Source organism: Podarcis liolepis, assembly GCF_965112155.1.
Source record: "Podarcis liolepis genome assembly, chromosome: 11".
Taxonomy (NCBI): domain Eukaryota; kingdom Metazoa; phylum Chordata; class Lepidosauria; order Squamata; family Lacertidae; genus Podarcis; species Podarcis liolepis.
The window spans coordinates 15,818,795-15,841,482 of NC_139565.1; the positions used below are offsets into that span (position 1 = coordinate 15,818,795).

At 42.5% G+C, this 22,688-nt stretch overlaps 1 protein-coding gene across 1 annotated transcript in view; it reads right to left on the bottom strand.

Annotated features, from left to right (window-relative positions):
• SLC27A6 (solute carrier family 27 member 6) overlaps positions 1-22,688 on the bottom strand; it is a 44,877-nt gene that overhangs the window by 16,811 nt on the left and 5,378 nt on the right. The window contains exons 2-5 of the mRNA XM_083464527.1: positions 19,391-19,597; positions 16,872-17,030; positions 13,561-13,685; positions 7,490-7,684 (exon numbers count right to left, since the gene is read on the bottom strand). Of these exons, the coding sequence (XP_083320653.1) occupies positions 7,490-7,684; positions 13,561-13,685; positions 16,872-17,030; positions 19,391-19,597 (686 nt within the window). The remainder of the gene's footprint in view (positions 1-7,489; positions 7,685-13,560; positions 13,686-16,871; positions 17,031-19,390; positions 19,598-22,688) is intronic.

Here is a 22,688-nt window from a genome sequence, read left to right on the forward strand (position 1 = left end):
AAGGGGTTAGTTTAACCTCCGGTTTGCTAGTAAAACTGAATTTCTGTGTCATAAAATATGATGCATGTCCAAAAAGTGTGTCACCAGCCTGAAAAGTTTGGAAAGCTCTGCCTTAGGATCTCTCATCTGAACTAAATAATTTAATATTTCTTTAAGCTGAAAAACTAACATTTTGGAATGTAAATGTAAATAAAATGTAAATAAAAAAGAAAAGGAACTATTTCTTGCATTATCCACAGGATGGGGTAAAACTGCATTGTTTTATTTGGCTGAAATATAATACTTATTAGAAACTCAAGAAGCCCAAGACCCAAATCATACAGCTGTCACTGAAGTCTTTTAAGTACCCCCTGCTACTAATAATGTCCAACAGACAACAAAATCAAATAACTAATATTTTAATTCATAGAAAGCCTCAGCTGGCATAAATTAATACTCCCAGATGGGAACTGACAAACCCACTAATTGAAAAACTAAGGAAATAATTATTCCTGTTTCTGCTTTAGTTGACGGGAAAAGGAAATGTAGCATGACTAAACTATGCTACCAGGATATTTGGTTTGAAGAAAAGAGAGTTGCACCATCCAATGGGCTTGGGAAAGAGAAATGTTTATTCTTTGGCTCAATTTTTCTCTATTTCTGGTGTTCTGGTGCTCATATAACCAAAACTGCACCATCTATAAACAATAGGAGGGTTACGAAGCAGCATGGTAAACATCTAGGAAGTATGTGTCTACTCAGAAGTAAGGCCCCCACTGAGTTCATGGGAACACACTCCCAGGTTAGTGTATTTAGAATAGCAGCTGAAGGGGAGAATGTCTCAAAACCAGCCTAATGCAAACTGTGCATGCTCAGTGGCCATGGAATGATGACTAACTGGGGCAGAGGGCAAATGGAAAACTAGAGCGGAGAGAAAGAATGGAATGGAGTGGACAGCAGCACTCCACACTGCAACATTTCATTGTAGATCTCACTTGTGTTTTCACAGGAACTGTTGTTGTTGTTTAGTCGTGTCCGACTCTTCATGACCCCATGGACCAGAGCACGCCAGGCACTCCTGTCTTCCACTGCCTCCCGCAGTTTGGTCAAACGCATGCTAGTAGCTTCGAAAATACTATCCAACCATCTCGTCCTCTGTCGTCCCCTTCTTCTTGTGACCTCCATCTTTCCCAACATCAGGGTCTTTTCCAGGGAGTCTTCTCTTCCCCTTCATTACCTGACATTCAGAAGACATCTTAAGGCAGCCCTGTTCAGGGAAGTTTTTAATATGTAACGCTGTACTGTTTTTAACACTGATTGGGAGCCGCCCAGAGTGGCTGGGGAAACTCAGCCAGATGGGCGGGGTATAAATAATAAATTATTATTACTATTATTATTATTATTCATGGATCACTGCCTTGCCATGGCGAAGGGGCTTGAATAACTCAGAGAAGCTATGAACTATGTCGAGCAGGGCACCCAAGATGAACAGGTCATAGTGGAGAGTTTTGACCAAATGTGATCCACCTGGAGGAGGAACCGGCAAGCCACTCCAGTATCCCTGCTAAGAAAACTCCATGGACAAAGACACAGGGACTACTATAGTTTAAAGCCACAGCCATTTCTGTGGTTTGGAACAGATGAGCTCCCTTAAGACCAAACTGGTTAAGGTAGGTCAAAGGGTTCTGGAGCGACATACACTCAGAACTAAAAATAATGTTAAAGGTAAATTTCCCTAAAAAAACAGAAGCGTTTCTTCTGGGTATTACTGGCATTGACATTCCCAGGGGTATAAGAAAATTCTTTTTATATGCAACCACGGCCGCGAGAGTGCTTTTGGCGACATATTGAAAAAATGACAAACTCCCTACCAGAGTCGAATGGTTACTCAAATTGACAGAATACGCAGAATTAGCCTCCCTTTCGGAAAGAATCAGAGATAAAAAAAGACAAGAGTTCATTCTAGAATGGGATAATTTCAGAAATTATTTGAAAAATAGCTGTAACTTAAACACAGTAGTTGCCTTTGAATGATTTCTGTAAGTAATATATACAATGGAAAATGATACTTAAAAAGAAAAGAGAATTTTTATAAATTAATAATTACAAATCAAAGCAAGATGTTTAATATAAAGGAAACATGGAGAAGACAGGAAGTCATGGGTTCGTGTAGAAAGCACATAGTTAAAACTGCATGTATCATTTGTGATATTTTTATTGGATTGATGATAGTGAGGATGACTAGGTGTTGTGTATATATATATATGGAAAACGAATAATAAAGCTTGAATAAAGACTGGGGAAAAAGACTAAACTGGTTAACTTCTATCAAGAGAAAGAACAATACATTAATTTAATGTGAGGGGGAAAATATTGCGTCTTTTTTTAGAATGTAGAGAATTTAAATATTATGAATAATGTATGAGTTCTTATTTCAGCAAAAGTCTGGCAGCATTATTTTTTTTAAAAAAAGCACAAAAATACAGATGTTTTAGAAGTGATCTTGCACATACTGGATTCAATGGGAATGAGTTGTGAACAATATGAGTTGGCTGCTACAATCCTTAGTTCAGAAATATCTATTGCACTATTTAGCTTGTAGTGCAATGTATTTCCATACAGGACTTTTCAGTACAAGTAAAAAATTACTGAACAAGCATGATTGTCCAGAATGCAGACTTCTCAAATTTCATTGTCAAGCTCTTAGACCATGTTTCTCAAGCCCTGCAATTACTTATCCCTTTTGCACTTACACAGCTTGTCACTTACTACACAACAGTACCCATTAACTGGGAAGAGATCCAAAATGAAAACTAGATGAGTAACTGTTCAAAAGACTTGTAGTACTCGAGGAAGTCAAGACACTCAGAATGCTGAGCATGTTGCTGATTCAATCGGTATCTTCTTTTCAATTCCTTTGTGAGAAGGGGGAAACACACAAAAAGTACTAAGAGCCTTCCATTGGACCAAAATCCTTTGAGTGTGCAGTCTTTCTTGTTTCACAAAAATGAGACACTTTGTAAAAGAGGCTTCAGGAACTTCAATCCTTATGTTTTATCCACAACTAAAGTCATTCCAATATTAGGCCATTGCAGGATATATAAAAATCAATGTGTTTAATGGAAGAGTATGATTATATGATTGCTCCCTTTGAATGGAAGCAGGGGTCTAATTTTCTTCAAATCCTGCTTCCCTTTGCAACTCCCTGTTGTTGTTGTTGTTTAGTCGTGTCCGACTCTTCGTGACCCCATGGACCAGAGCACGCCAGGCACTCCTGTCTTCCACTGCCTCCCGCAGTTTGGTCAAACTCATGCTGGTAGCTTCGAGAACACTGTCCAACCATCTCGTCCTCTGTCGTCCCCTTCTCCTTGTGCCCTCCATCTTTCCCAACATCAGGGTCTTTTCCAGGGAGTCTTCTCTTCTCATGAGGTGGCCAATGTATTGGAGTCTCAGCTTCAGAATCTGTCCTTCCAGTGAGCACTCAGGGCTGATTTCCTTAAGAATGGATAGGTTTGATCTTCTTGCAGTCCATGGGACTCTCAAGAGTCTCCTCCAGCACCATGATTCAAAAGCATCAATTCTTCAGCAATCAGCCTTCTTTATGGTCCAGCTCTCACTTCCATACATCACTATAGGGAAAATCATAGCTTTAACTATATGGACCTTCCCTGTGCAGTCCCACAAATCTGCTCCAGAGTTTGGGGAAACCCTCCAAAACAGTATGGTGAAATGAGAACTGAACAGGAAATGGGAGGAAATCATCTCCTTCTTTTCATAGAAACATCTGCTGGACCAAGGAGCCTTCTGTTAATGGATTCAGACTTCTCATAGTTAATTTCTAACTCATCAGGCCAAGGCTGTGTCACCCACCTTAGATAGCGTCTCCATAGGTGATGGAATCAAACGTTGCTGGGAGAAGCAAGATAGTACATTGTGTGAGGGAGGGAATATTGACTTCAACATGTGATGTTATTCCTCGTTTGGCTGGCAATGCAAAATGACCATTCACTGGCCACCATCTGAATGATAGATGGTGGGAACACCCACCCATTGGTATTATTACCTTAGCTTTTTGTTCTGATACTGTGGTACTTTCCACCTCCCTGCTGGGAGTGCAGAGGATTAAAACTATGGTACATTGGCATCAGTCCTGGCATAGTAGCTGTTAGCACAGCAGAACCACATTATTGCCCTGTTAGTCATGATCACACAAAAATAAGTGGATTTTTGAAAGAGTTTCACAATGAGTTGTTGTAAGTTGGGCTTGTTTACTGCTTGCTATGCTAATGCATGCACTGACAACTCTCTGTTCTTAGTATTCATACATCCACACAAAGGGAGCTTTCCAGGGGCGCCGACTTATAAAAAATATTGGGGGGGCCCATACCGGGGTCCTGCCGCTGGTTCACTCGGGTAGCCGGGAGAACGCAGTTCGAGGTGGCGGTGTTGGGGAGAGACCCTCGCTCAGGGCGCCACTAGACTTGGCGGCCGGCGGCCTATCTGGGGGGTTCTGGAGCGTATTTCGGCGGAGCGATTGGGAAGGAGGGGGCTTGTTGCCGGATTCTTCAGCTGAGCCGGAGATCCGCTGCTGGGGGTCCCTGGGCCGAGTTGTGAGCACGGCCTGCTGAAGGGAGATCCAGCCGATTGCGCGACGGGGACGGCCGGGGCTCTCCGGCTAGGGCGCGCGGCTGGCTGGCTGGCGAGGGAGCAGGTGGGGAGGAGGCGGGGGTCCTCACTCTCTTAGGAAACGCACCCGCGCGCCCGATTGCCACGAAGTCCGAAGGGTGCGTGTGTGGAATTAAAAAGCAAAAACGAGATACGGGCAGGGCAGGCAAAGAGTTTTCTGCAAGAGGATGGAGGGCAGGTTGAAGAGAAAATCACTCAGGATGAGACAGTCAAATCAGCCATGATAAAATGGGCTCAGGATATTGGGTATAACATCATGTTTGAGGATTGGGAAAGGTTATGGACCACCGGAATGAAATTCACGGCATGTAATGCCTTGAAGGAAAATATTATGAAAATGATTTATAGGTGGTACATGACCCCAGTCAAGCTTGCAAAAATATATCACCTGTCTGATAATAAATGTTGGAAATGTAAGGAGGCTGAAGGGACATTCTTTCACCTCTGGTGGACTTGTCCAAAAGTGAAGGCCTTCTGGGAAATGATCTATAATGAGTTAAAAAAGGTATTTAAGTATACCTTTCCCAAGAAACCAGAGGCCTTCCTCTTGGGCATTGTTGGCCAGAAAGTGTTAAAGAAGGATAGAACTTTCTTTATGTATGCAACTACAGCAGCAAGAATACTTATCGCAAAATATTGGAAGACACAAGATTTGCCCACACTGGAAGAGTGGCAGACGCAATTGATGGACTACATGGAACTGGCTGAAATGACTGGCAGAATCCGAGATTTGGGAGAAGAAACAACGGAAGAGGACTGGAAAAAATTTAAGGACTATTTACAAAAACAATATAAGTTGTATGAATGTTAAAAATTTACACGATTCGGAAACTATAGCTTCACCAATTAGATTTGGGAAACAGGAAATTATATTTTAAGTAAGAAAAGGTCAAAATCTAAGGTAATACTATGTTTAATTTAAGATATAAGTAACTGATGAAAAGTATGTTAAATTTAGAGGTATAGTATTTGAAAAGTACAAAATAAGGTACGAAACAAGGTAATAATTTGCTGATATCTTTATTATAAAGAATGCAGGGTAAGGGAGATGCGAGGAAGTCCAGTTAGTTATATAAAAAATGTGTTGAATGGTTGGTTTTCTTTTCTTCTTTTTCTTTTTTTCTTTTTCTTGTTCTTTTACTTTTTTCTTCAGTGTATGTTTCTAACTTTGTATTTGAAAACTTAATAAAATATTTATAAAAAAAGAAGAAGAGAAAATCCTTTCGCTTTTCTGGGGCGCAGGGAAGTCTCAGAGCCGGAGGTTGGGGAAGGGACCCCCTTTGCTCTGCCCTCTTCTCCCGTCTTAGATTCGCATGGGGGTCCCCGCCCGAGCTTGCCTGGCCACCGGGCCACACAAGGGCCGCGCTCTACGTGGTGCACCTTGCTAGCCGCACAGCTGTCCTCCGCGGCTGCGGAGCGGCCCTGCGCCGGTGCCCAGCCCCTCTGGGTGCCCGCTGCGCTGCCAATGACAAGCGGGCGACGTCGCGGGCGGGGAAGGCGTCGCTTTCTTTCCCGATCCTGCATCCTCCCAGTCTTCCAGCCCTTTTTTGGGTTGGAAGCTCGTCTCGTTCGCCCTTCTCCTTTCTTCACCCTGCGCGCAATTTTCCTCCCTCGTCTCCCTCCCCATTTCTCCTTCCTTCCTTCCTTCCTTCCTTCCTGACTGACGGGCTTGGGCTCGGGCTCGGGCTCGGGCTTCGGGTCGGGGTCGGGCTCCGGGTCGGGCTCAGGCTCAGGCTCGGGCTCCGGGTCGGGGTCGGGCTCCGGGTCGGGCTCAGGCTCAGGCTCGGGCTCGGGCAGCCACAGCGTCGGCGGTGTTGGCGATCGGGCGCCCTATAAAAGCCGCGGACGCGCCCACCGCCGCCCGAGATTATTGGGGGGGCTGAGCCCCCCCAAACGAATTTTTGAGGGGGCTCGGGCCCCCTCAAGCCCCATGGAGTCGGCGCCTATGGAGCTTTCTATACACTGATCTAAATGTATCCCTATCCCACAGGAGTCATGCTACTGGAGGGTTTCATTTTATTAAAGCTAAATGACAGCAAGCCCTGAGAAGCATTTCAGAGAAAAGTGATTTATGAGCAGAATCCCAGTTGGACAAAGTATTCAGTGATCCCCAAACCAAGTTTTTCAGTGAAGCATCACTAGCAAACAATTTTTTAAAAAATCCACCTCCCCAAAAAAGGAATTTAGAAAGGGAAGGGGAGTAAATATTTAGATCTGTTTCATGGTTAAAACCATAAAGCAAAGATTCAAACAACTGTATATATCATAGGTAAAGGGACCCCTGACCATTAGGTCCAGCCGTGGACAACTCTGGGGTTGCGGCGCTCATCTCGCTTTACTGGCCGAGGGAGCCAGCGTACAGCTTCCGGGTCACATGGCCAGCATGACTAAGCCGCTTCTGGCGAACCAGAACAGCGCACAGAAAACGCCATTTGCCTTCCCACTGGAGTGGTACCTATTTATCTACTTGCACTTTGATGTGCTTTCGAACTGCTAGGTTGGCAGGAGCTGGGACAGAGCGACGGAAGCTCACCCCATCGCGGAGATTCGAACTGCCGACCTTCTGATCGGCAAGCCCTAGGCTCTGTGGTTTAACCAACAGTGCCACCCGCGTCCCTGCATATATCATATCTGACCAAAATAATGCAATTAATAACTAGATTATTGATTTAGGGCTTGATTGAGAGCTAAGTTTAAAGCTTGATTTTGTATGAACAGCAGCTTCCCACCGAGTGATTCAGACTCTGAAGTTGCCAACTACTGCGCTATAAAAGTCATGTTAATCTGGCATTCCTTCACACAGTATATGCATGTAAATAATCACCTTATAAAAGAAATTAGTTCGACCCACAGATCCAATTTTGCCCGTGTGATTCATGAAGCAAATGTTTCCTTCCGTTGCACCATAAAATTCACATATCTTGATGTCACCAAATCGGTGTAAAAATTCCTTCCAGATATCTGTTCTTACTCCGTTCCCAACTGCTAGGCGAACTTTGTGATTCCTCTCTCCCTCTTTCTGAAAGACATTTTAAAAACACACATAGACATCCTTAAGATGAACCCATCACATTTTAACCTACAGCAGATTCGAAGCTCACATTTAAAAAGAAAATTTAAAAAAAAGAAAATTAAAATCCGGCCCCTGTCTTGAGTTTATCTACAGATCAGAGACCAGCTGCAGTGTGACCCATCATAAAAGTCACAACCAATTCCTTGGAGGTTCCTGAAGGCAGTCCTGGTATGGGATGGCTCCTTGTAGAGTTGGGAGGGACCCAAGGGTCATCTAGCCCAACCCCCTGCAATACAGGAATCACAACTAAATCATCTATGATGGATGGCCATCCAAGCTCTGCTTAGAATCATCAAACGAAGGAGAGTCTCCCACCTTCTAAGGGAGTCCATTCTATCACTCTATACCTAAGGCTAGAGGTCGACAATAGGAGTGTTTATTTGTGTGCGCGTGTGTTGAAGTTAGTATGGTGAAAACACCATTCACAATGGTATGTACAGTCATACCTTGTGTTGCGTTAGATTCGTGTTGCGTCTTTTCGGCTTGCGAACACGGCAAACCTGGAAGTGTATACTTCTGGGTTTCGCCACACGTGCATGTGCAGAAGCGTTCTACACGCTTTGCATGTGTGCAGAAGTGCTCTATCGTGCTCCACACTTGCGCAGAAGCACCGCTCCAGTTGCTGACTTTTCGGGATGCAAACGACACCCCAGAACGGATCGTGTCCGCAACTAGAGGTACCACTGTATACTTACTCCGCTTTTTAGTTTCTCAGGTTTTTATAGTGTTTGAGAGCCTGCAAAAACTCTTGGATTAGAGATGATATCAAGACCAAAAAGAAGTACCATATTTTTTGCACCGTAACACTTGTTTCCTCCTAGAAAGTAAGGGGAAATGTCTGTGTGTGTTATGGAGCGAATGCCTACAGGTGGCGGGGGGATCTGCTGCAGTCGTGAGCAGAGGATCCATGGTTCCCCTTCCTTCCCTCCTCCGTGGCTCGCTTTGAAACAGCAAAGCGGGAGAAGAGCCACTGAGTGGGGAGGAGAGAGGGACAGAGAGCCTGCTTCTTTAAAGGAGCAAAGCAGGAGAGGAGAGGAGCCGCTTACACGAGTGTAAGCGGCTCCTGTCCGGTTGGTTCCTTTAAAGCAAGCAGGCTCTCTGTCCCTCTCTCCTCCCCACTCAGCTCGCTACATAGCAGCAAAGTTTTTCAGCTCGCTGAGCGGGGAGGAGGGAGAAAAGCAGAGCCTGCTTGCTTTAAAGGAGCAAAGTGGGAGAGGAGAGGAGCCTTCTCCCCTTATACCCCTCTTCTTCATTATTAGCAGCATCCTTCTCCACCCACCCCATGCGTGCTCCTTGTCCCTTGAGTGCTTTTCCTTCCCTCCCCACTTAAAACGTGGTTACAAAGCACGGATCCACATGGATCCTCAGGATTTTTGCACTGGGTCACCCCAAATTCACGATCAGATCACATAGCATGTCCATGGCTACATCTTGCACCAAAAAAATCACGCACCCACTGTTGCCAAGGGCCACAGTGGTGCAAAAACGTGGTTACAAAGCATGGATCCACATGGATCCTCAGGATTTTTGCATTGGGCTACTCCAAACTCACTGTCAGATCACATGTCTGTGGCCACAGCATGAACCACAAGAATCATATATCCACTGTTTCACTTAGAATATTTTTTTTCTTGTTTTCCTCCTCTAAAAACTATGTGCGTGTTATGGTCTGGTGTGTGTTATAGAGCGAAAAATACGGTATATATACATCACTAACAATGTAACCTCTATTTGAACCACAATCAGTTCTTAGGAACAGCCTATATGTTTATGTACTTGACAACTCATCAACATTTTTAATGTGTTTTTTTTATCTGCAGAATTTACACTGCATTTGGCTATGACAAATGGCCATAAGTGACAACCAGCTTTTGCATTTTTAATCATCACCACCCTAACCTAGCTAGTTAGCTTTAAATAAGGGCTTATCCACATTTACCTTTTGCTGCACTCTTTCCAGGCACAGGTTCACGCTTTAACACTCTTGCTTTCTTTTCTTTTTTGGCCTGAGCTCTCCCTGTGAAAACTCACTCTTTAAAGCTGAATAGGAACAAACGTCAATTTGGGTTTTCTGCGGATTGACCTTTGCTCTGATTGAGCTTTAAACAGCCGGGCAAAAAGGAAGTGTGCATATGCCCTAGGTCCGGCTGTGAGCAATGAGATTATAGTTAGTTGTTTCATTGGTTTCAATAAAGATTTATGCTGCAATTCTAAACACGCTTACATGGCAGAATGACACTTATATGGCAGAAAGCCCTGTTGAGAACAATCAGACTTGTTTTTATGCAGACTGTGCAAAGAGTTGCATTCCTAGCCACAATTCCCTTTAGCTGGATCAGGGCAACCATTTTTAAAATGTGCAGAAAAGTCATTTAAATCATGTTGCTTTTTTGTTTATCCTGCTTATTTTCCTCCAGGCAATCAACTAAAATAGACTTGATTTGAGCGCCTACTTTTAAAAGCACCTACCTTCAAAGGAATCTGATTCCTTGCTAATTTCAAATTGGCATGTCATCTGCACCACTGCAGCTACCCTTTGCTGAGGTCACTGAATTCTCTGTTATTGAAATGCAAATCCTGGTAACACCAGACTAAAAACAACAACAAAGACTTTTATTGTGACCTTTTGTTCAGTGATGAAAAAAAGACCACTAGAGAAACCCGCTCAATTCAGACTGAATGGTTTATTCATATCCCTGCAGAAACCGAAACTCTCTAGTAGCCAGTTTGATAGGCAGGTAAACTTTGTTTCCATTTATCCTTTTCATTAACAAAAGAAAGCTTTGTTTATTGTAGATATCCCACACAAGGAGACAGATTAGTTCAAAGCTGCTATGGCATTGTTTGCAACCTTAATGGTTTGCAAAATCACAGTTGCTGTCACAAGTCCCTGCAAAGTAACTAAACCAATTCAACACATCTCAAGGCAGAAAATACTTTTGAGGCGACAGCCAAGGCCAGGGGCCAGCATTTGGGATTAAGCATGTAGAGTAAGGAAACAGACCTATAGAGGCAAGTGTAAAGTTGCAAACACTGGAAATACCCTGAGGACATCATGGAAACCTTATACAAATCTGAGAGCAAGATTGGGCGAGATGGCCCTACAGAAACATGACAAAGAGTTAAGCAAGTCATGCAATTTCATAAATATCGTTATCAATCAACTTTAGAAACTTTTTTTTTAGAGCAGCTTGGTTTTATTGTTTATGTTAATACACTGTTATTGCAGTAAAGGTAAAGGGACCCCTGACCATTAGGTCCAGTCGTGGCCAACTCTGGGGTTGCGGCGCTCATCTCGCTTTATTGGCCGAGGGAGCCAGCGTACAGCTTCCGGGTCATGTGGTCCCCATGACTAAGCCCCTTCTGGCGAACCAGAGCAGTGCACGGAAACACCGTTTACCTTCCTGCCGGAGTGGTACCTATTTATCTACTTGCACTTTGACGTGCTTTCAAACTGCTGGGTGGGCAGGATTACTGCAGTAGTTTGTTGTTATTACTTACCTGCCTTTCACCCTAATATCCCACGGTGTGTTACAACAATTAAAATATACTATTAGACTAATTGTATGCTTTGGGCGAGATTCATCTAAAGCAGGGGTCAGCAAACTTTTTCAGTAGGGGGCCAGTCCTCTGTCCCTCAGACCTTGCGGGGGGAGCAGGACTATATTTTGGAAAAAAATAATGAACAAATTCCTATGCCCCACAAACACCCCAGAAACGCATTTTAAATAAAAGCACACATTCCACTCATGTAAAAACACCAGGCAGGCCCCACAAATAACCCAGAGATGCATTTTAAATAAAAGGACACATTCTACTCATGTAAAAACACGCTGGTTCCCGGGCCGTCCCGGGGCCAGATCGAGAAGGCAATTGGGCTGCATCCGGACCTCCGGGCCTTATATTGTCTACCCATGATCTAAAGAACACCGTCAGCAGGAAGCCCTGCACTCGGACTTCCACTTGTGCAATGAGGCTTTCCCCCTCTCCTGTGTGCCCCTGGAATTGGCTCAGGGGGAGAACCCACAGACCAGCATGTGGGGGACAGGGAGGGGGGTGTTGTTCCATCTGGCAAGCTAATAGGCTTGCGTAGACAGAACATTTGTAATAGCATAACGCTGAATTCTACCTACCTTCATTGTTTTAAATTATACTAGTTTGTTTCTTTCTACTCTGTTAGCTGCCTTGGCAACATACATTATGTTGAAAGTGTGGGATGTGTTGTGTAAATAAATAAATAACACAACATATTGTTGTTTCTCCTTCAGCAGTTATGATGGCCCTAATAAGAGGCAGGCAGCTATTACAAAAACAAAACAAAAAACAAAACTGGCCTTAAACCAAAGCTTTAGCACTCCCAACGATACCTTGTTTTATTTTCTGCACAAAACCCATCTTCAATCTGTCAATTGCTATTCTACACTGAAAAATATACAACCTAAATCAGGCAGGGCTCATACCAGGATGTCAAGAATCCAATCTAATCCACATCTTTCTGAATATAATAGCATAGTAAAAAGAATGGGAACCTACTGATGCCGATTAACACTGGGTGCATATAAGGAATTTGTCTGGCTGGAGTGGCTGTGCCTTCAAATATTTTTTTGTGATTCTTCATCTGCGATATGAATTTGTAGGTGCTATTACACATTTATATAAGACAGTGGTGAGAACCAACAATTTGTATTTCTCTTGCTTTGAACTTCCCTATTGTTCTCTCTTGATTTATCTTTTACAGATTTATCTTCTTGAGTTTTTACTTAACTTACTTAGATTTATAAACCCCTCTACATTAACAGATCTCAGGGCCGTTCACAATATAAGATGACAGAAAACACATTTTTCGGATGTTTGTGCATGGCATGGCAGTAATGCTGTCAGTCCCAATACAGGCATTTCCATAAATAACTAAGGAATTGCCATTTTTGCGGAGCCAGAAACTAGCTATGAGAAATCTGAATCGCTCTGCGTAAATATTGGCCCCAAAGTGCAAATGCAGATCATGCATGCCATGGAGACTGCCTCTAACTCTGCTTTCACGTGTAATGTATTTTTCCGTGTATAACACAACACCATGTATAAGATGACCCCTATTTTTGGGAGTCCAAAATTAAGAAATTTTAAAATTAATGAAGTTGTTGAGCTTTTGGGAGGAAATCACAAAAACAGTTGTTGAGCTTCTTTTGTAATTTTGCTGAGCTGTTTTTCGATGACCACCCCCCTTGGCAACTGTTACCTGCTACCAACAAGGCTCCAGCCCTTGTTTACTTACCATATTACCCCAAGTATAAGACAACCCCCAATTTATCACTAAGATTTTCATAAAAAGGTTGTCTTATACATGGAAAAATACTGTACTTTAGAAGCAGGTAGATTTCTTTTAGAAGCAATAAGATAGGAGGCAGACTATCCTTTCAAAGAGTTGCTTGCCTCATAATATATTTGGCTGAGATCCTTGGCGAGAGAGAGATTTATGCATGCTTAGAATGACTAAAATTCTTGCAGCACCCATTTTTTCTTTTGTTGACAATCTTGCAATCTTGGGGACAATTCCAATGTTGTTTACCCAGGCTAGGTACACAGATAGCAGGAGTGTTCCAACTCATTCAAAATTGTTCAGGTAAATCACAACCATTAATGGAAGTCAGAGTTTTGTGCTCTGTGGTTTTCTGCCACATAAGCATGGTTTTAATAATTTTATGATGGTATCTGATTGCGTTTTGTATTGTTCAAAATTGTCTTTCATAAACTGCTCTAGGGTCTCATTAGATGAAGAGTGGGCTATAGATAAAACTAACACATATTATTTTAATTGGACTTACCACAGGCTGCTTGCAAAGGTAACGACACAGTTCCCCAATGTATTGAATAACTGTAATATTATACTTTTTGCAATCAGTCCAGAACTGGCTAGCTGAAAACTTCTTTCTTAAAACACATGTCGCACCTTGGGGGAAAAACAAAACCACAGTTTCAGGATTAACGTTTGGCTGACACTATGCACAGTACCTACTGGATAATTTTATTTAGGTCTAACATCCTTAAGAACAGATTTGAATTTAATTGATACACACTTGGTTTAATTAAATATATATATATGTGTACATGTTGCAATGCATTGGGGCAGGGAACCTCAAAGTCTTGGGGGCTGAATACAGATTTCCCGTACCTCTCCATCTGGCCCTTGTACCCTCCTCAGGCCACACCTCTTAGTGTCTCTGCTTTGCACACTATTTTTGAATGACTGGAATGGGTCTTTGAACTCTGATCATGTGTCCTGCTTGTATGGATGGCTGACAGTGGGGTGAAAGATTGTGTATAAAAACTAGGCTCCTGTAGAAAGGTAAAGTTGACATTTGTTGCCTCACCCACTTTCGCCTCTTTCCCCACCTACCACTGGTATGTGGCTTCAAACGGCTTAGAAGGGACTATGGCCTCAGGCTGAGATGAACCCCACCCCTAAAACACACTATGCCTTTGCATGAAGGCTGAACTGGGCGCAGTGACTCCGCTCTGTTGCCAGAGGAGAAGTGTGTTAGTCTGTTGAAGCAAAAGCAGCAGCAACAGATTTATTATGGCACAAGCGTCTTCAAATAAACAATAAATCTATCCTTCTCTTGGACGTTTTCACACTGCTGGCAGGCCACGATTGGGGCAAGTCCTTGATATCAGGGGAGCAGGGTGAACTGGGCTGTGCATTTTGAGCCTTTTATGGTTGGGGGGGTTGTATCTCAGGAGCTGACAGTGCTAGCTAGGCCTGTGCACAGCACCCGGTCTCCCACAACCAGATTGATCACCATGCCTGAACAACATGTTTGGTGTGCCTTTGAGGTAATTGATTCTACCAGAACACTCTTGTAATGCTAAATATCCCTTAAACCAGGATAGGCTACCCTACTGGCATGGCCAGATCCAATAATAATAATAATAACAATAATATATTTATACCCTGCCCATCTGGCTGGGTTGCTCCAGCCACTCTGGGCAGCTCCCAACAGAATATTATTATTAATAATAAAAAGCGATAAAACATCAAACTTTAAAAACTTCCCTAAACAGGGCTGCCTTCAGATGACTTCTAAAAGTCAGGTACTTGTATATTTCCTTGACAAATGATGGGTGTTCCACAGGGCGGGCGCCACTACCGAGAAGGCCCTCTCCCTGGTTCCCTGCAATCTCACTTCTCGCAGTGAAGGAAACTGCCAGAAGGCCCTCAGAGCTGGACCCCAGTGTTCGGGCTGAATGATGGGGGTGGAGATGCTCCTTCAGGTATACTGTGCTCCCAGGCTGCGCTCCTGGTCCTTCAGGGGCACAGTTACCTCGTTCAGGAACTAGGGACAGGCAGACTGCAACCTTGCAAAACATATTTCTGATCTTAGCAGTTATATATCAAGCTATGCTCAGGGCCAGGCCATATTGGCTGCCGCCCTTCTGGGAAGTACTGGTAAATTTCCCTTGAGGTGAAAATGCCTGTTTACACAGAAACGTGCAGAATGCTATATGAATGCAGAAGGGATGTTTAATTTGTTTGCTGCTCCTTAGAGTTTGGATGCCCTGCTTATCCAACCGCACCCACTCTGAAATTTTTTTGTGCACGCAGGAGTCTTCTATGCATCAGAAAGTTACTATACACTATTTGTGTGAACTTTCATCCATTTTATGCAGAGGAAATACTAAGAACCAGCTTTTCAGCGTAATTCATTTGGCTGATTAGGAAAAAGTGAAACTGCTGTAAGTCCCCCCCCCCCACTTAAAAAAAAACAAAAAAACAACAACAGAAGATGCTTTCATCTCTGTCTTTCTCCCAGTAGATTATGGAACAAATTATGCTTCTCACCTGCAGCCAGTATAGAACCATCTCAACAACATAAGGCTATCCTCAGAGGCCTGTAACGGAAATCCTATGGGAGCAACGTGTATCAGGTGGAAGAAGATATTCTCCAGAGCTTCTTACAGCTGCCCTTTCCCATGACCCAGGGCTCTGACTCTCCATCCTTATAGCGCTGGGCCCCTTTAAAAGTAGCTCTGCTCACAAGCAATGGGCCTCAACTGCTCAGAGAAAGCAGCAGTCCTGTTTAAGGTTCAGTGTAGGGTTCCTGGTTGTCGTAGGGATATTAAGGCCTGCATTGACTGACCTGCAGTCTAAGCTTCAGTTGGATCTATCCAGATGATACCTCTATTGCTTGCCTTTTTGGAACTTGACCTCTGCTTTGCCTGACCTTGCCTTGATGGAACCTAACCTGTAACTTTGCATTCCTACAATATGCCAAGCACACACCCAAAACATGGACTAAAAGTTAAAGCAACTACAAGGCACACCCCATTAACGTGATTATTGATTGAGGGTCATTTCTTGGCTTATTCTAACTATTTCAGTGTAGTAGTTGATCATTCATCTCCTTTAGAAACACTTGTTACGTAGTTTAACAATACATGCTTTCCCTCAGCATGACTAAAGACTATGGACTTGCAGAGGGCTGGGAGGCCAGCTGGCAAGCCCCAGCTGTGCCGTCTCCTTCCATCGGCCTGTTCTTAGACATAAATCAGCGACCAGGGCACGCTATTAGCAGAGTGTACTGCGCACACAGAATAGGCATGAGGCTTGTGAAATCATTCTACAGCTACAGATTTATTAAACATAAATCAGGACACAGAAACATGTCGTCTCTCTCTTGTGTCATCTCAGAGAGAACAGCAAAAGCAAAAGCTATACAGTGGTGCCCCGCAAGACGAATGCCTCACAAGACGGAAAACTCGCTAGACGAAAGAGTTTTCTGTTTTGCAGGTGCTTCGCAAAATGAATCTCCTATGGGCTTGCTTCGGAAGACGAAAATGTCTTGCGAGTTCCTGCGGGTTTTTTTCCTTTCCCCCCCTTTTTCTAAGCCGCTAAGCCGCTTATCAGCTGATCCAATAAGCCGCTAAAAGACGCTAATCCATCAATGGCCTTGCTTCGCAAGAGGAAAAAACCGCTAGACGAAGAGAATCACAGAATGGATTCTTTTCGTCTTGCGAGGCACCACTGTACACAAATGGAAGTTCCCAGCAATCTGTGCAGGAATGTAAACAGACATGTGACATGCAACAATCTCATGCCTGTTCCTTAAGGTGGAATGGAAATGTCAACTTGCCTTACCCAGTTCAATGCATCCACCTATGCCAAGTAGAGCGGCTGCACTGTGGTAAAGAGGGAGAGTAATATAAATTACGTCATCAGGAGTAGCACCAAATGCCCATAATCCAGCAGCTCCTTTCAGAACTTGCAGATGACTGATAATTGCAGCCTTTGGTAAACCTGAAATAAAGAAATAAAATATACGCAAACATATATTTTTTTCTTTCAAAGGGAAGTAAACACTGCTTAATTACAAAAATCAATGGCTACTTTTTGCACTCCAGGGTGAAATTTTCATCTGTATGCTAAAATAGGTTACGCAATTTGCACAAATGGTTCTGGGATATTACTAAGTAACATCCAAAATAAATAAACAAACCAGTTGCTCCTGCTGAAGCCCATTCACTATATATTCTGCGAAAAGGTTAAAATAACAGGCAAGTCAATGCATTAAGAAAATATTTTGAAATGGGATATTGAAATTTGATGTAAAATTATTTTATTGTTTGAAGAAAAATGAAACATTTTTTTTTTAAAAGAAAACTTCTTATTTCAAAACAAGTAGCCAGTTTATGGAAGCTATATACTCCCTGCTACCCAGGTATATAAAACAAAAATCATCAATGTTTTTCCCCCCTCAGAAACTATTACAGCTTTTTACAGATTGGACATCCTGATGTTCTTTCACCTATGGCACTTTCCTGATCAAAATTCAGGCATCACATCTTGAAGCTACAGGCATCAAAGGCGTTACAGGCGTGAATTAGATTAGGAAAACTGCTTGGTTGGTGGAGGGAGGGGAACAAATTGTTAACCAGCTCCCTTTCCCCTCAGCTTCATTTGAATAAAAGGAAAAAAAAGTTTGGTGATCCAATCTCCTATATTCTATCACACATATAGTTGTAATAATTAGATAGTCTAATTATTTCCTCGGAAAAGAGCTTCTCTTCTGGTCACACTACCTGATTTGCTTGAATTATAAAAGTTGCAAATTTTTAGGCAAATGATGCTATTGCAAATTCTATATGTAACTAAGTAAGTTAATTTTTATTTATACTTTGCCCTCCCCGGCCAAGACAGGGCTCAGGGCAGCTAACATCTAATGTCAAATACATTAAAACACAATCAAACAACTGATTAATATACAGCTTAAAAATTAGAATCAGGATCAAATTAAATGACTGCACATGAAATTACAACCATAGGGGTCGGGAACCTCAAAGTATTCATCAGGGCCAGCTATCTATGTTGGTCCCACATGAGCCGATAAAAGGGCCAGAGGTAACTTTATAGGGTCCCATAGAGGGGGTCAAACTGGGCCTGGACCGAAGGCCAGGCAGAACAGCTCCGTCTTGCAGGCCCTGCGGAAGAATGTCAAGTCCCACAGGGCCCAGGTCTCCTGCGATAAGAGTGTATATATGCAGCATGAATTAAACTGACTTATGCTTCAACCTGATCCTGGAAGATGTGAGAGGTTGTTGTTGTTTTTTTCCATTTCAACATTCTGCATATGCTGCTGCATTTATTTCAATAGGGACCATGCACACAAGTGTGGCTTTAAATGTATGTAAAATTAAGATCTAAGCACTTGGTTTCAATAATACAAGTTAAAAGGGGGGGATGTGTGCTACATCATTGATCAGGAAATATTATGGGTAACGGAGATAAGACATGTTCTGCAAGCATCAGAGAAGAAAACGAAAAGGCATCTATAATATTGGTATATGGCACAGACACATAAATTAGCCTTTGCTGTTAATCAAAATGTAAGGAACATATGGCAAATAGGGCCTCTTAAATAATATTTAATACAAAAATAATCATACAATTTAACAAATAACAATAATACTATGAGTGGAACATTTGTTTTCAATCAGCTATATAATGTTGCTTTTCATGTCCTCCGATAAGGAGTGTTTCGAAACAAGCACATAAAGATCTTAGCTTCTTAGCATCTGTACCAATGGCAACAATCCTGGCCATCTGCTTCAAAACTAAAGGGCTAGTTAGTAACTTAATCCTATTTTCTTTCTCCACAATGACCTGTAAGCTCAGCAAGCTTGGACAGGAAACATTTCATAACAGATGTATAACAACATGCTAAGAAAGGAGATTATAAAGCTCACGAAGCCAAATTCCAAAGCTACGTCACATGATCAGAAAATATGCTGCTATTTGTTCCAATATTCAAAGTAGAATTAGTAGGTGGTGGTTGTTGTTTTGCAATATTAAAAGGTAAAACAAAAAGTAGTTATTTCTTAAATGAGTAAGTTTAATGTCCTCCTGGCCATCTGGAAAAACTGAAAAGCTTACTACGTACTATATAGGTTTATGGGGTCAGAAGTATACAGTAGGCAGCTGGCCTTAAAAAAGAAAGAAAGAAAAGTTTTAACTGTTTTCCAAGCCAAGAGCTTTTCGAGGTGGGGCCCTCCCATATCAGTGTAGATTTATAGTGTGTTTGCACTAGGTTAATCATTAAAAAACAACAACACCACAATCACTTCTGACTGTGTATTGAAAACCTTTATAGAATGTTGTACCGGTTGTTCCAGAGGTAAAAATGTAGAGGTGAGGATCCTTCAAGTTATTAGCAACACAGAGATTAGCTGGTACAGGATCATCAGAGGCAACTTCCAGCTTGTCCAAAATGGTATCAACATGTGGCAATGTGGATTCTTTCGCCATCACCCAAATCCTGATATCTTCTTGGAGTCTAGGAAGAATTTCCTCTAAGGTTCCAAGCATATCTAAAAAATAATATTGCAACATATTAAATACAATACTGGATTCAATTAAATACAGTGGTACCTCTGGTTACGTACTTAATTCGTTCCGGAGGTCTGTTCTTAACCTGAAGCACCACTTTAGCTAATGGGGCCTCCCGCTGCCACCGGAGCACGATTTCTGTTCTCACCCTGAAGCAAAGTTCTTAACCCAAGGTACTATTTCTGGGTTAGCAGAGTCTGTAACCTGAAGTGTATGTAACCTGAAGCGTATGTAACCCGAGGTACCACTGTAGATATCAGCAGTGAAATGTCTGTCAGGATCGGGGACTGGGGCAGGAAGCAGGTCAGGTTTGTGTCCCAGATTACAATCTTCAACAGAACCCAAAAGGAGCCACTGAGAACAAAATATACTATCATCTAGAAAGCACCATTCAGCTTTTCATTTCTTCACTGCACTAGGGTATGAGAAAGACATGATGATTAGCTTCACGTAACACTAATCCAAAGTTTGACAAAAGGGTAACTAAGCTATGCCTTCCCCTAGATGTTGTCAGACTAACTGACCATTAGCTATGCTGGCTGGGGCTGGTGGGATCCAACAACTTTAGCAGGGCCACAGGTTAGCTAGTCCTGGCTTAGCATTATGGGAGAAAACACGTGAAGAAGAGTTTGGATTTAGAGTTGATATCCCGCTTTATCACTACCCTAAGGAGTCTCAAAGCAGCTAACAATCTCCTTTCCCTTCCTCCCCAACAACAAACATTCTGTGAGGTGAGTGAGGCTGAGAGACTTCAGAGAAGTGTGACTAGCCCAAGGTCACCCAGCAGCTGCATGTGGAGGAGCAGGGACGCGAACCCAGTTCACCAGATTATGAGTCTACCACTCTTAACCACTACACCACACATGCACATGCACATGCATGCATCCTTGCTTCTCCTCTGAAGTGGCTGTGAAGAGGCCAGAGGATTCTCCTTGGCAAATCTTAAATATAAGCTCGAATTGTACTGGGAGAGGTGGTTTGCTAGGTATCCTTGTCCCAAGTGGTTTAGGCTTTAAATGTTATGTTAACAACAAAACCCTGAAATAAATAAATAAATAAATAAATAAATAAATAAATAAATAAATAATTATACCCCGCCCATCTAGCTGGGCTTCCCCAGCCACTCTGGGCAGCTTCCAATAAAATATTAAAATACAGTAATGCATCAAACATTCAAAGCTTCCCTAAACAGGGCTGCCTTCAGATGTCTTCTAAAAGTCTGGTAGTTGTTGTTCTCTTTGACATCTGGTGGGAGGGCGTTCCACCACCACTGAGAAGGCCTGTAACTTGGCTTCTTGCAGTGAGGGAGCCGCTAGAAGGCCCTCGGCACTGGACCTCAGTGTCTGGGTAGAACAATGGGGGTAGAGCCACTCCTTCAGATATTCTGAACTGAGGCCGTTTAGGGCTTTAAAGGTCAGCACCAACACTTGCCTTAATGTCTAATGAAGATGTGGTACATCTTTCAAAACTGGCACAGTACCTCTACAGCTGGGTGTCCCACTAAGCACTCTAGCAGCTGCATTTTCAGCTGGCTGTAGCTTGCAAACCAGATGCAAGGGTAGCCCCACGTACAGCACATTACTGTAGTCTCACTGGGAAGTTACCAATGTATGGACCATCTATGCAAAGCTCTCAGTGTATAGAACTGGTTGTAGATGGAATACCAACCAAAGCTGGTAATGGGTGCTTTGAGCCAGAGGCCACCTGGGCCTCTAATGAAGGCAATGAATCTAGGAGAAGCCCCAAATTACACACCTGCTCCTTCATATGGAGTACAACCTGATCTAGAGCTTGTACAAAGCTCAATTTCCAGACATGGCCACTATCTTGTCAAGATTAAGTTGCAGTTTATTAAGAATGTATTGTCCCTCCCGATTCAGATGTTACAGAGAAACAGAGCTTGCCACCGTCGGCATACCAGTGTCATCTTGACCGATAGCTTTTAATGACACTCCCAGTGGCTTCATATGGACATTAGATAGTACAGTGGTGCCCCGCAAGACGAAATTAATTCGTTCCGCAAGTTTTGTCATCTAGCGAATTTTTCGTCTTGCGAATCACGAAATCCCATAGGAATGCATTGAAAATCAATTAATGCGTTCCTATGGTCAAAAAAAGTCCAAACAAAGCCAAATTTGGTACAACAACAGTTTATTAACTGCTCTTTAAAGTCACACATACTGTAAAGAGCAGTTCAAAAATTGAAGGGAAAATAAATTAACTTTATAAACAAAACATGTCTTTGTTTTTAGACAAAGGAAACAAAGTCGCGAGACGTTTTCGTCTTGCGAAGCAAGCCCATAGGTGAAATTCGTCTTGCGAGGCAAATCGAAAACGGAAAAACCTTTCGTCTAGTGAGTTTTTTGTCTTGCGAGGCATTCGTCTTGCGAGGTACCACTGTACTGGGGACAAAATCATGCCCTATGGCACACCACAGAGGTTCAAGGCGCAGTCACCCAAGAGCATTTTCTGGAATCAATCCTGTAAGCAGAACTAAACCCACCATAAAATGGGGCACTCATCCTGTGACTCGGGGACATCCCAGGAGGATACCACGATCAACAGTATCAAAACCTGCTGGAAGTACATAGAGTTCATAAAGAATCGGCAGATTGCAGCTGCTCCCATTCTCTTGACAGAATAGCATTTCAATGATGCCTAGTGATTATGTTTCCATAACATCTTACATCACTTCCTAAAGTAAAGTACTTTTCAAAGCACGTTAATTTTGTTAAATAAAATCCATTTCCCCTGATTCTAAACACACATTAGTTTCTCCTTACTTTTTCAGAATGAATTTCATCAATGCAAGAACTTACTCCCATCAATCTTTAATTTAAGACAGCTGCATTCATCTGGTAATATGTAGGCTAATAGAACTTTCAGAAGAAAGACTTTTAAAGCAAAATATTAAACTGAAACATGCTAAAAGAATAAACAATCCAAGTACAACTCCAGATGTCATTCATTTCTACTTCAGTTTCAGCATAATTTTTTAGAGTACAGTCAGTCTCACAGTGATCCTATAAAAGTCAATTCAGTAATTTTTGTGGAGATTTAACAATATTTACC